This window comes from Oratosquilla oratoria, chromosome 2 (genome assembly GCF_046742065.1).
Source record: "Oratosquilla oratoria isolate Oo_2021 chromosome 2, ASM4674206v1, whole genome shotgun sequence".
Taxonomy (NCBI): Eukaryota; Metazoa; Arthropoda; class Malacostraca; order Stomatopoda; family Squillidae; genus Oratosquilla; species Oratosquilla oratoria.
Genome location: NC_134778.1, coordinates 64859093 through 64873971, shown reverse-complemented (window position 1 = coordinate 64873971; position 14879 = coordinate 64859093). Strand labels below are relative to the sequence as shown.

Below are 14879 nucleotides of genomic sequence, written 5' to 3'. Positions count from 1 at the left end.
TCTCCTCACTCCCAACACCCTCGCCACTACACTTTTAAATTCAAAATCATCCCTCCCTTTCAGCTTGGTTTCACGTAATGCCAACATATCCATCTTCCTTCTCACCAGCTCCCTGTTTGTGAGAAGAAAGATGGATATGTTTACATTGTTAGTACCAACACAGGATCAGACTAGCAACAGATTTCAATTACCCCAGATGCAATCGTACTACACGAAAAGAAACTTAAAAAGGATAGTTATGGAAGAGGTCTGAAAAAGAATAGCTTCCCACATAGAGTGATAGATATCTGGAACAAACTGAATTAGAAACCGTGAGTGCAAAAACTATACAAGAATTTCAGATCAAACTGGATGCTGAAAGATACAAAAGCAGGTCACTACGAGCATAGCTCTCTTCCCGTAAAATATGACTAGGTAAATACTGTCCTACAATACACTTACTTCCTCTAGACAGCAGCACAATATCCCTAGCAATGACTTATGGGTTGAACAGGTGATTGTCTATCTCCAGCAAGAGATTTGCCTGCTTTGGGCCTTAAACTCTGGGTTTTCATACATTATCCTTGTAACACCTTGAACTAAAAGGTCAAGACAGGATGTTGGAACTATAAAACCAATTCTTAAACCACAACTAAATATATAAAACTTGGTCAACTAATAAATATCTATGCAGTGCACCATTGTATTGGAAAAGTGAAAGAAAAAACACTGGGTCAAGGTACACTGCATTTATATAAAAATCTGATACAATTATTACATTGGTGTTTCATTGCATGCCTGCTTACCATATGTATCAGTAACTGGGTACCAAAAATAGGAGAGGAAATTTATGTAAATAAAGTGAATTTGAAAAGTAACTGACAAATACCAAAATGAGCACTGTTGGAGGATACAATTTCGTAACCAGAAAACTGAAAGGTCTTGTAAGTTGGGAATTGTTCAAAACCAGATCAAGATTTTATTTCCAATAAAAATACAATAATCTTAATTAAAACAGATGAGATCTCAAAAGTTCTCTTATAGTAATTATTTGAAAACCATTTGCTGTAAAATATACATCTTTTAAATATATAAACCATATTTCTCATGAAAAAACTTCAAACTTCAAATGACAATGGAGATGAACTAATGATGGGATTTAAGATGAGCAAACTGAAGACCACATATAAAGATGAATAAATCATGACTTTAGGGTGAAAATGAAGTGAAGGTTCAAGATAAAATGAATACATTTCAGTGGTTATCTTCAATTATTGAACATATATATATATATCAGCCTTGAAGAGCTTTAAAGAGAGGCTGAAGGGGCATAGTCTTATGTGATTAGGACGATGCTAGAGTTACACTTTCCATCTCCATGTGACTCTCGATGTCTGTTGCTTGACTCGAGGCGGATTCTCCGTTGCCAGTCTGAAGACCAATGAGAAATAACAATTCATAAAATGAAAATATACATTGTACAAGAGGAATGGTCAAGTCAAAGCATACACCCACCCAACACCATCCCACATTGCCCCTTCGTGATCCCTGTCCCCTGGCACGAAAAAGGCAATGCAGTGAGTCATATCCATCGGAGCAAGGCTCAACACCCAGAACTAGTTTACCACCCTCAAATCCATACATACACCAAAGGCTTTTTTCCCCCTTACAAGGGAGGTAGTCAAAAAACAAAGGCATAAAAACCACTCCCACCCATTACATCCCCATCACACTCTTCCCTCCCTCTTAACTTGGCACCTCATGGATGATGGGTCATCCCTGCATCTTGTCCACTGCCCTGGGTCAGAAGCAGTGTCACAAGACACAGCACATCCACAGCAAGGCTGCTTCATTAAATCAGCGACCCCCCCCTCTCCGTCCCCTCATGCAGAAAAGGAGAAGACAGAGAAATCCCTTCGGGCTGTGTCAAATTTTTCTCACACATACTCCCTCTCCCCCCAACCCCCACCCTCAAATCCACTTCAAAAATATTCAAAGCAGACAATGTCCCTTTGAGCCATGTAATTTCACCCTTTTTCAAACACTCTCCATTCACTCCTATTTTTGGCACACCCTCTTCCATTCTTGACAGACATTCCTTTTGCATCCACTGCCACATTTACTCTGACCATCCACTTTATTATTCTTGGCCTTCCTCCCAAGTTCACTCCACCCCCTTCCACCTTTTGCTAATCTTTCCTCACTCATTCTTTACACTTACCCAAACTACATGAGCACTTTCTGATTTACCCTATCTAACAGCTCTTACCCTTCACCACTTTTCTTACTCTATCCATCCTTGTAACACCAACATACTTCTCAAACACTTCAACCTGGACATGTTTAGGCTCTTTCTGCCTCCCTCGAAATCAGAGTCCCTGCTCCATAATGCTTTGAGCACAATCACTCCCTCACAGAACTTTCTCTTTACATTTATTCCCAGACACCTTGTAAAGGGGTAAAAGCCTTTGGTATATGTATGTACTTTTCATTCCCATAAGACATCTACTTTCCTTCCTTAGTCTATAATTCACCTCCATCTCCATTCCTCCATTCACTGCCATATGCAAACTTGTATACTTGAATTCTACATTTCTTCCTGTCTTTCACCTTTCAAACTCGCATACAACTATAAACTCCTTCACAGCAGGGCCCAACAGCTGGAGCGGGTTTACTCCTACTTTCAAAAATCCACATCTCCCTTCCCAGTTACTTACTTTTGCCCACATTTATATATTAAATTAATTCTAAAACCACCTGCTTGTTACCTTTTCTGAAAATCTCAAAATCCAAAAATCTCTGACAACCCTGAGTATCCAATAGATAGCATATAATATACTCAAATAATTAGTATCTTAAAGCCTTTATCCTTTACAAGGGGAGGTGGCCAAATCAAGCATGCACCCCCCCCCCCCCAAAAAAAAAAAAATATATATATATATACACACACACATATATATATATATATATTCACACACACACACACACACATATATATAAAAAACGAGTAAAGCTCACCTGACTATGGCTGGAAGGTGCACAGGAGAAAGGAACACGTGGTACTGAAGGTGGTGGATCTGGAATGAGTGCATCGTGCATAGCACTACTCCATGTCCAGCATCGGGCAATTTTCTCAAATTGACTTTTGTCCCGACTGTACAAGTCACCAATCCATGGTTCCATGCACACCTGGTAAGATTGATCAGTTTTTAAGATAAAAAGTCTACACACATACTGTATGTACTGTACATGCATATACCAAAAAAGCCTTTTCCCCCATATAGGAGGGTGGCCAAGTCAAAGTATATTCCCCACCCTTCCCCCATCCAAAAATCCATTCACACTCCTTCCCATATAATCTCCACTTGGATGACGGGTCATCCCTTCCTTCTGCCACAATGTTCATGTTAGAGGTAACGTAGCATGACACAGCACTCCCATGGCAGGGGCTGACATCTAGAACTGGTTTACTCCCTCTCATCTGCCTAATCTACTCAAGAAATATACAGAATAAGAAGAAATACCTTTGGACCACATAATTTTTTCATCCATTTATGACTAATCCCTATTGACACCTTTCACAGACTCTCTTCCTTATATGACAGACATTCTTCTTGCATCCAATGCTCCCTTCATCCTGTCCACATTTCATACTTGGTGTTCCCCTCAAGTTGACTCCATGCACCTCTTGCTTTCCACACCCATCTAGGACCTCATTTCTCTTGACTCATTCTTTCCATATGCCCAAACCATCTCATCATTCTTTCATTAACCCATCTCCCACATTCCTTACTCTATCCATCTACACAACCTCTGTCATATTTCTTTAAACATTTCACCTCAAACATATCTCTTCCTTTCTTACTTTCTCAAATTCAATCTCTGCTCCATACAGTGCTGAAGACACTATCACTCCCTCATACAGTCTTCTCTCTGCAATCATTCCAAGAAGGAGACCAAACAGAAGGTAGAGAGATGAAATAAAGAAGTTTGCAGGAGTGACATAGCAGAGATTGGTGCAGTCATGCAAGTCACAGAATGGTATGAGAGGTCTTTGTTTAGCAGTGGACTTAAAATGGCTGACTGATGGACTGATATACACTACTTTCCATTGCTTCTGGAGTGGAGGACATGGATGACATCTTTTCCACAAGGAACTATGATGGATGGGAAAAAATGGGTATAATATGGAATATGATAATTGTTGCCACAAGTTTCAGTGACTAGGAACCTACAGTTCTGCAATAATAGCTGTCTAAAAGGATTGTTTCCCACATCTGCTTGATGCTGTTGTGAGATGAGGAGTAGATGTTAGGGGCAGAGATCACCATTTGATGAAACTGTGGGGGGAAACCTACTTCAGCTACATGACCCACACAGTGTACCACGAGGACGGCCCTTCATCCCTCAGGTGTGGAGAAGGAAAAGGGTAGATTAAAAGAACCTTTAGGAGTGTAGGAGTATACTTTGACCGAGCCATCTCCCTTACAAGAAGGACAACAAACTTTGTATGCATATGCACGTCATTAATATCACATTTGTAATACCTTCACAGCTATTTGATTCACTTACCTTAATATATGGATCAGTTAATAGACTTTGTATGGAAATAAGAACTTTGGATAGTGTGAGGGCAAGAGACCAGTTATGTTGAATAGAATCGATACCAATATCTCCATGTCGAGAAACATTTGGATGAAATATCTTTGTGATGAACCTGACGACTGGAGGACAAAGTGGATAACTGAAAAAGAACAAATGTGACATGAATATTTTTACTATCACCAATCCTACATATAAGAACTATGTAAATTCAGTGTCTCAGATTTGATTCCTAGATGCATTTTGTCAAGTATTGCGTCACATGTATTGACTGCATTGGGGTGCCTCTAGGGACCAGAAGAACACATCATTCATCTATATTAGTGTTAAAACTCTACTCATAAAGGAATGATGATACTTTTGTACTATTGCTGTCCCTCCTTCATATCATTTCCTTGAATTTGTCCTTCACTACTATTATGATCTCTTCCTGATCCCCCAGTGGTGTTGAAAACAAATTCTGCCTCTGTGCTCTAATGCATTTGGTAAAAGGTGACTAAATTAGACTGACTGAGGATGCTAAGGATTCTTTACTCTATATAAGTTTCCTCCTATGGAAAACCATGGTTTAACCACTTCAATACGGGACTTAAATCTCGCGGGCAGCAGCCAATGCCAGCCGTATGACGTGTCGTAATAATATTCGCATCATAAAATATAGTCACCGCTTATATCGATCGTTCTCTCTTTCACCCACGAATTTTGAAAACCACAGAGAATGGGATTCAGGGCGCATTTGGGAGAATGTGAAAACACAGGGGTGACTACAATAAATATAATCAAGACGCTGATATGGCAGCGTCGCGAATCCACTAGCTCCTCATGACGCCTACGTGTGCGGCACCGTATGGAAGGGGTTAAGAGGGTCTGGGAGGACTCCAACCAAGACCCTAGTAACTGGGTCACTAATTGTGTTTGGTTGTGACACAAATGAGCACAAGGGAAAGAGATTGGGGTTATATTTGTGAGACCAAAGATAGATGTGTTAACCTTGAGCAAAACTAAGTTGAAAGGGAGAGGTGAATTTGAGTTTGGGAGTGTGGTGGAGAGGAGATCAGGAGTGATGAGTTGGCAAGGGAGGAAGGGAGTGGAACTGCTGGCAAGTGATAAGAAAGTGCATGGAGTAGAGCAGAGAGAAATGCCTTCAAGGCTAATATAGGCAAAGATGAAAAACTGGAATAGAAGATAAGGGTTTTTGCGATTGCATATGGTCCTCTTTTCTACTAGAAGGTTACGGCAGTACAAACCCCTCACCTCGGTGGAATTTGAATGTAGAGGTAAAAGGTTCCTCCTTCATACGGAGACCCTGCTGGCCCACGAATGGATGCCTGCCAGTGTTGAGACATCTGGTCCAGGGGGATGGCTTCAATGCCTTCAGGAGGGTCCGTCTTCAAAGCTGGAAAAAAGAATCATGATTATTTTATCTTATCTAATCAATCCACTACCCAGGTTCTCTCCTGCAGACATACAGCCTCAAGGAAACAGGCCATGGTCTCTGATTTAGTCCACAAGTCACTCAGTGGGACTAAGGTGCCAAGATAGGAGGGAGGGAGGAGGGTGGAGGGGAGTGGAATATATGGGAGATGAAATGGGTGGGAGGGATTTCTATGCCTTTTTCTTTTTGGCTACCCCCCCCTATGTAAGGGGGAAAAAGCCTTTGGTATATGTATGGTATATGTATGTACAACTACAAATTCAATTCCACGCTACAAAGTCCACTGTAAGGGGCACCATCCTAGCCTTCCGATAGGAAGGTGTTTGTGACATTAAACCAAATCATCATTACAACTCAAACCAGCTATTATTGTCATTGCATCTCTGTGTCTTGCTGCATTAGCTCTGAGCAGTGTGGTGGAGAGCAGGGATGGCCCTTTATCCACAAGGGAATATTGGAAAAGACAACAAATTGAGCTTTGAGCAAGAGGGCAATCTCTGTAGACATGTTGAAGATCTTTTAGTATGAGACGTAGGGATGATCCATCATCCAGGAGGTGCCAAGATAGGAGGGAGGGAAGAGGGTGGAGGGGAGTGGAGTATATTGGGGATGGAATGGATGGGAGTGGTTTTTATGCCTTTGTTTTTTGGCTACCTCCCTTGTAGGGGGGGAAAGAGCCTTTGGTATATTATAAACCTCAGAGGAACATCATCATAGCAAGGAAGTTATGTTAGGCTATCCTCATAAATGGAAGGCTTGTGATGAAAAAATTATGTTATATTTTACAAAATTAATTCACTTGCTCTTACTTCGCAGCTCACTCTTCAGGCGGTTCCTCCTCCATGCATTTTCATTTGCAGGTGTTCTAGTGTGAAGAGACATCTGGTGCAAGCACAGCTGGCAAGGGGCACTCTCAGTTCTAAAGCAAAAAATAATGGTATACACTTAAGAATACGTTTAACAACCAAAATTCATCTCTGAATTCATTAAAGTCAATCAATCATCCTATAGATTGTTCTCTTGCTAGAGACCTACAGCCCCAAGGTATCTGATCACAACCAATGGGTTGGCCCATGAATCATGCTACATCTGGAAAAGGAATATGAATTACTCAATGAAAATTCATCCATTTGATAGATATTATCAAAATATTAGATGAGTACACTCACAGCTTTGTATAGATGGGTTCCCAGTAGTCAACACGATACAAGGGTCGAAAAAGGGGCCAGCGTTTCCGTGTATAAATGTGCCAGTCCTCATCTGTTGTACAGCTTTGTAGCAGCTGCTGCCACCGTCTACACACTCGACCAACACACCAGAGGGTCATATCGTCCAAAAGACGAAACACAAGCATGAGCACTGTAAAATATACAAACATACATATACCAAAAGCTCTTTTCCCAATTATAAGGTGGATGGTTAAATCAAAACATATAACCACCACCCTACTCACATTCCACACCAATTAAAAATAAAGAAAGAAAAAAGAAAGAAAGAGAAATTACATATATATATATATATATATATACATACATACATATACCAAGGCTTTTTCCCCCTTCCAAGGGAGGTAGCCACAAAGGGAAAGGCATAAAAACACTCCCACCCATTTCATCCCTAAATACACTCCACACCCCTCCCACCCTTCCTCTCATCTGAGCACCTCCTGGATGACGGGTCATCCTTGAACCCTGCCCACCGCCCTGGGTCAGAAGCAGTGTCGCAAGACACAGTACATCCACAGCAAGGCCGCTTCATTTAATCGGCGACCCCCCCTCTCCGTCCCCCTTTGCATATAAAGGGAGGACGGGGAGAAATCCCTTCGGGCTGCGTCAAAATTTACTCACACATACTACCCCCCCCCCCGCCCATTCCTCCTCATGCAGTCACAACATCATCCATATACAACCATTCTCCACTCACCTCTGTCTTCCGTCCTCTCCCTTCCTTCCTCAACAGACATTCCCCTCTTCCCCAAAGCCCCCTTCACCCCATCCATCCACCTCATCCTAGGACGTCCCCTCATGTTCACTCCCTCCACATCTGCCTTCCATACCTCTTTTACTAGTCTTTCTTCACTCATTCTTTCCATGTGTCCAAACCATCCTAATATTCTTTCATCAACCCTCTCTCCCAAATCCTTTTTCACCCCTGTTCTCCTCCTCACCTCCTCATTTCTCACTCTTTCTAGCCTAGTAACCCCCACCATACTTCTCAGACACCTCATCTCAAACACATTCAAACTCCTTCTCTCTTCTTCTCTTATGTTCCACGTTTCTGCCCCATACAGTGCTGTTGGCACAATCACTCCTTCATACAGTCTCCTCTTCGCATCCATTCCCAAATGTCTATTTCTCATTACACTCTTTAAACCACCAAGGCATTTACTCGCTTCTCTCAATCTACATTCTACCTCCACCTTCACTCCACCTTTTCCTGCTACACTTGCACCCAAGTATCTAAAACTATCCACTTCCTCCAGTCGCTCTCCCTTAATGTTCACTTCCAGTCTACTGCCACTTTCACCCCTTGTACATCTCATCACCTTACTTTTACCCACATTTATCTTTAGCTTTCTTCTATCACATACTCTCCCAAACTCTGCCACCAGCTTCCTCAATCCCTCCTCTGACCCTGCCACAAGCGCAGTGTCGTCCGCAAACAACAGCTGGCTCACCTCCCACTTTTCTCCATTTTCTTTAACCATCTCCAATCCCTGACTCACTACCCTAGCATTCACCTCTCGCACCACCCCATCCATGTATAAGTTGAACAGCCAGGGCGACATAACGCATCCTTGACGAAGTCCCACCTTTACTTCAAACCACTCACTCTCTCCATTTCCAATCCTAACACATGCTCTGCTACTCACATAAAAACTCTTGACAGCTCCCAAAAGCTTTCCTCCTATCCCATAAATCTGCATAACCTCCCACAGTGCCTTTCTGTCTACCCTATCATAAGCCTTTTCCAGATCCATAAAAGCCCAAAAAACATCCTTCCCCTTTCCTATAGCTTTCTCACATATCTGTCTTACCACAAAGATCTGATCTACACAACCTCTACCCGTCCTAAATCCACACTGTTCCTCACCAATTACTCCTTCTGTTCCTCTCCTAATCCTCTCAATTAAGATTCTCCCATAAGCCTTCCCTACTACACTCAACAGGCTAATCCCTCTGAAATTACTACATTCACACTTGTCCCCTTTTCCCTTGTAAAGAGGAACTATACAGGCACTACTCCAGTCCTCCGGTACTCTACCCTCTCTCCAGCAAACATTAAATAATCTCACCAACCAGTCCACCATCACTGAACCTCCCTTTTTCAGACATTCTGCATGACATCCATCCAGACCAGGTGCCTTACCTGCTTTCATCATCTTTACAACTGCCTTCACCTCATCCTTCCTTATTTCTCCTCCATTCTCCTCACTCATCACTTTCATTTTCTTCGTATATATATATATATATATATATAAATCCATTCACTCCCCTTTTAGCTCCTTATGGATGAAGGATCCTCCCTGTCCCTTACCACACTCCTTGTGTCAGAGGCAACACAGCAAGACACCAACACCTCTACAGCAGGGCCATCTGGAGCCAATTTTCCCTTGCCACTTCATTACATGATGACATTCGCCCACCCCTCACTCACTAGAGAAATATAAAGCAGATGAGGTGAAATCCCTTGAGGCCAAATTGTTTCTTCATCTATTTACAACTACTTTCCATCTTTTGCACTCTCTCTTCCTTGCTCAACGAACATTTCTTTCGAATCCAACACCCCCTCCAATATACCCTGTTCCTTCACCTCATTCTTGGCCTTCCCTACAAATTCCCTCTGGCATCCACTTCTTCTATTCACTCTTTTTGCTAGTCTTAAGATTGTGGAAAGCAGAACTGGATGGGGGATGGAGGGTCTGTAAGAGAAGACCAAGAATTAGGAGGGTATAAACAAGGAAAATAGAGCACTGGATGCAAGAGGAATGTTTGCAGAGGTATTGACTGCATGGTGACATGTAGTCAGTACTTTAAGAACTATTTTTGGGGTGCCACTACAGACCAGAGCTACACATCATTTGTCTATTTTGAAATAAAATCTTGTAAGGGAACAAGGCGACGCTTCGCACTTCTTTCTATCCTTCTTTTATGATGTCTGTTGAAAATGTTCCTTATCACTTCTAAGAATACATCTCCCTTCTCTGATCCCCCCCTGTGATAAAGTGGAAGATAAGGACTGCCACCATTTTCCAATTCATGTTGTAGGTGATTAAATGGAACAGAATGAGAGGACAAAGGATTCCCTGTTCAGTAATTTTCTTCAACGAAAATAAACTTTTTTTTATGAATTATGATAATATTGTTAACTCTTGAATTACAAGAGTTTTACTTTTCTATTTTCAATGTAACAAGAGCTAGAATTAAAGGACATTCATTTGAGAACTTTTTTTTATCAACACTGTTTATGCTGGTAGTGCCATTCATGGCAGTAATTTAAAAACCAACACTACACAACAATCCATGCACTAACCATCTTGGGTGGTATCTGAAGATGGCAACTGCCAACAGCTGTGGCAGATTAAACACCATCTGAGGATGAAGCCTTTACTGACCATATATTTAAGTCAAAGCAGTTGCAGGAGGTCATATGACTGAGGCAAGTCATGCCTTTTAACCACAGGAAATAAGTGAATTACTGGGAATGCATCTACTGCCCATCTTCAAAATCCATAAGCATCTTCACCTCTATTTGGAGGTACAGCCCTGAAGGATTGGCACGTGCTCCTTAAACTTGGTCTAGGACCTGTCTCTATTAACTTCAACTTTATTTCCTCCACCTTTCACATACGGAGAGCTAACAACTAGCAACTGCTCCTATCTTCTCCTACTACTATAGGCCAGTGGCAGAGAGCTGGCCTCACACTAATATGATACAATAATATGATATAGTTTAACATCACAAACTCCTCCCATTGGAAGGCTAGGACAGTGCCCCTTACAGAGGACTTTGTAGTGTGGAATTTAATGAACCATGCCCTTGGTTTAACTTCACCAGTGGCAGGATTTGAACCGCCATTCCCTCAACCTTCGCCGCAAGCAACGACGCCCTAACCCGCTCAGCCAGTGAGCTTCCCATAAGTCAAAATATTTCTTTCTGGAGAGATCTGTGGAGGAGCCAAAGACTGCCAGATGTTATGGGTTGTGGGCTTCCAGATAGTAAAACTAGAGGCAACAAATATCATTACTCGTCATGCCTCCATACCAGATGGCGTTTTCCATTCTGGCCACTACCAGGCAATCTTATTCATACCTGTGGCATTCCTTTGTAACACATGACTTGTAACCTCTCTCAGTTAACCCCTTCTGTCAGGTCCTACAATAGGAATTTGCAAAAGATGGTCTTGCAAGATGGAAACCAGAGACTCGTCACCCAGCTGCATGTCTCCAAAACCCATCAACATCCTCACCTTCATCTGGAAATGCTGACTGAAGGGGCTGCTGATGCATGTTTGGTCTCTCAGTTTCAACTCTACTTCCTCCATCTTTTCACATGAGAAGAGCTGACAACTGGTAACCTGTTCCCTTTCTCTTTCCACTATAATCTGGTGACACAGAAACAGTCCCACACAAACACAAGAAAATTAGAAAGAATACAAAGAGCAATGACAAAGATGGTCCCAACACTTACAAACCTGACATATGAGCAAAGACTGGCCAAACTGGAATTGCCAACCCTGGAACAAAAAAGAGAACGAGGGGACCTACTAACCATCTACAGAATTATGAAAGGAAAAGAATGCCTTGACAGAGAGGACCTATTAAAACAGGACAGAGGAAAACAAGAGGACATGCAATGCTACTCAAAAAGGATAACTATAGAAGAGACCTGAAAAAGAACAGTTTCCCACACAGAGTGATAGATATATGGAACAAATTGGATGAAAAAATAGTGTGTGCAAACACAATACAAGAATTTAAGAACAAACTTGATCTTGCGAGATACAAAAATGGGTCACCGCAAGCATAGCTCCCCTTCCAGTATAATACATCTAGGTAAATACAACACAGACAACAGCCCAACATTTCTTTTAACATATCTATGGGAGGGCCTAAGAACCATTGCCAGTAGCCTGTGAGATGGCAAAACTCAAGGCAACAATTATTAGCTTCTTCTGTACAGTAGCATTTAACCTCTGGGCTACTGACAGGTTATTTTATTTGTCTCTATGACAACACTCAAGTAGTGAAGGGGTTAATTTGTCTAAATTCCAGAGGTGATGTCACTGCTCTCTTACCTTCAGGTGGAATAGTGTCAATAAAATTGGGGTCCAAGTCGGCTTCCAACCGAGGGATGGTCAGCATATTAAGTCTTTCCTGCAGGGCATCTCTGACCACACCAGAACCCCAATGGTTACTTCCTCCTACATCCCTCATGGCTCCCCTTCTACTTGGTCCGGCCACTTCTTGGTTTTCTCCGTAACTCCCTGAAGCTCGGCAACCAGGTGCCCTGCCTGTGTTCTCCTGGGCTGCAAGTTGCATCTGGTATAACTCTGTATGATCCTTTGGCTCTTCATTACCTGAATCTCCATCATCTGTTTTCTGGAATACCAAACAGGGAAGAGTTAGTTTTAACCAAACAAACAAGCAAATAATAAGCAAGTAAATAAATAGATAAATAAACATATAAATCCAAGACAATGGTGAATCACACAAAAGTCAAAGAGAGACTGCTTAAAGAATATTAGGAAGCATAAATGGTACATTATTGTTGTGGATGTTGTATACATGATTTAGTTTCAGTTGTTTAATGCAGTACACTAATTCTCACCTCCTGATATGGCCCCACACTGGGTTGCTGTGAAACGTCATCTGGATAGAGGAAGGCGTGGCAAGTACCACATGTTGGCTGGTTGAAGTTTGGCCCATAGAAACCCAAACACTGGTAACAATGCTGATGCTGTAGGAAATAGAGTATTCTTTTAGCAGTCTGTATGTGGATGTAGAAATCTTGGTTATACAATCTAAACTTCCATCATGTCACTGAAAAGACTTATTATTGCAATTTTTAGCATTTATAAAAGTAGAAAGCCAATTAAATGCACAATCAATCAACTAACCATTAATTATATGATCATTTCCCATCTTGCAGTATCTATTTAGAAACACACCTGCTCTATCTTCCCTCTTCCCTTTTGGCTACTTGAATTGCCTAATTTAATTTCATACAAGTTAAAATGATAAAGCATGCTAACAAGAGATGTTTTGGACCATAACATTCAGCTGTATTTGGCTGTATTTAGCACCAGAAAGGTGAGGTTGCAAATTATGTTACTGGATGGGACCACTAAACTCAGGAGTACCTCTATTTCATCACCAAAAATTCAAAATGATTTGGTCTAAATATTATGGATTATTAATAATAATAATAGGTTTATTTGGCAATGAATCAATATAGATGAAGTGCAGATAATGAAAAGAACACATAGTTTGAAATAACAATTAAATTGCTGAGGATATGGATAATTTATGTTGCTGTGCTTAGTACAGGAGAAGTGGGGAGTAAATTGAGCTGCCAAATAGGACAACTTATGTATACATACTACAAGGATGAAGTCCTGTCTAAAGGCGTAAAGGCTAAAGCTACATGTCTGTCTTAGTCTATACAAGTTAAACTGTTTTTCATATCCTTCCACTATATAAACCTGGATGCTGTATTCTCAGTTTCCTGGATGCTGCTGGTCTTTGCAAGAGAGACTAAGGGGAATGGATTGATTGATTGAAGCTCATTATTTATTAAACAAGTTCAGATATCAAAAGGATTTTCTTGTCTAGTCACTTGATATTTAGAGTTTTGATGTCTTGACTTAGGGGTTGGGGGAGTAATTCATCCCTGAGTTGCTAAGATAGGCAGGGAGGGAGTGGGGCTTTTGGTATAGCCGTTTGCTTTGATACCCCACCCCCATATACTGGCAAGAAGGGCATAAGGGCATAACTATTTATAAACTAAATAAAGGATAGCTATGACCAGTTTGAGACTGAATGCCAGTTGAGAAAAGGCACCTTTAATGAGCTTCAAGCTCTCTTAGACTCTTGCCTCTTTTTCTAAGTCTAAGGTAAGGTAAACCTGGTTTTGGTAGTTGCCAAACTGTATGCTGTGTGGGTGTTTTAGTAGTAAATTCGAAATACAAGATATTAAAATGGGAAGGATATGTACATTTCTACTTCTCTTAATGACCTGTTAATACAACTCCTTAAAACAATACGGTATGTTACTATGTATGTTACGAATCTAAAACGTGCTGTCAAGATTCTGAGGTTATCTATATAACACTTCCTCGCCATGAATTAATCTACAAAGAAAACCAGAATGATAAAACTCCTTACCCTATACTCAAAGTCTTCTAGAATTGACATCTCGATCAACAGTATGAGGTAAGTCTGGTTTCAGATCTTTTTGGGAAGAAACCTGAGGATCTGGATTATTCAAGTTGTAAACTTGGAGTAATGATCAGAATGTAATGACTTGGGTCTTCCAAATTACAAATACTATATTTTCCGGGGATGTCTATGAAAAGCATTATGTCAACAACTGTCATTACAGTAGTCACGAATGTACCATACACATTCTGTCCGATTCCTTCGACACTACATAATTACTCGTCCTCTGAATCCTAATAACCTCACTAAAGTATCTGAATCCGATGATAGTAACAACAATAGTATGATCGTTCGATTTAGAATATTTATGATTATCGGTTTTTTACTATTCTCAGGTTCATTATGATTTTTATGTGTATTAATGAAAAACAAATTATTAAAAAGAATAGTGATGAGGAACCTACAACATACTTTGTTTACTA

The 14879-nt window shown here is 41.0% G+C and overlaps 1 protein-coding gene across 1 annotated transcript; it reads right to left on the bottom strand.

Moving 5' to 3' along the window:
- Nucleotides 1–713: 713 nt before the first annotated feature.
- morgue (modifier of rpr and grim, ubiquitously expressed) lies at nucleotides 714–14735 on the bottom strand. The gene is made up of 9 exons (XM_076209942.1): nucleotides 14404–14735; nucleotides 12848–12976; nucleotides 12315–12618; nucleotides 7186–7375; nucleotides 6826–6935; nucleotides 5836–5977; nucleotides 4552–4723; nucleotides 2998–3168; nucleotides 714–1410 (listed from the first exon to the last, which is right to left on the bottom strand). The coding sequence occupies exons 1-9, from the start codon at nucleotides 14431–14433 to the stop codon at nucleotides 1324–1326; spliced, it is 1335 nt and encodes a 444-aa protein (XP_076066057.1). The 5' UTR covers nucleotides 14434–14735; the 3' UTR covers nucleotides 714–1323.
- Between the last annotated feature and the right edge of the window lie 144 nt (nucleotides 14736–14879).

What these genes read in the sequence shown, in the direction of transcription:
- morgue (XM_076209942.1), bottom strand. Translation starts at nt 14,433, where the DNA reads ATGTCAATTCTAGAAGACTTTGAGTATAGG. An exon ending in TAGAAGACTTTGAGTATAGG is followed by an intron (nt 12,977 to 14,403) that starts GTAAGGAGTTTT and finishes TATTTCCTACAG; the next exon opens with CATCAGCATTGTTACCAGTG. An exon ending in TACATTCAAATTCCACCGAG is followed by an intron (nt 4,724 to 5,835) that starts GTGAGGGGTTTG and finishes GTTCTTTTTCAG; the next exon opens with TTATCCACTTTGTCCTCCAG.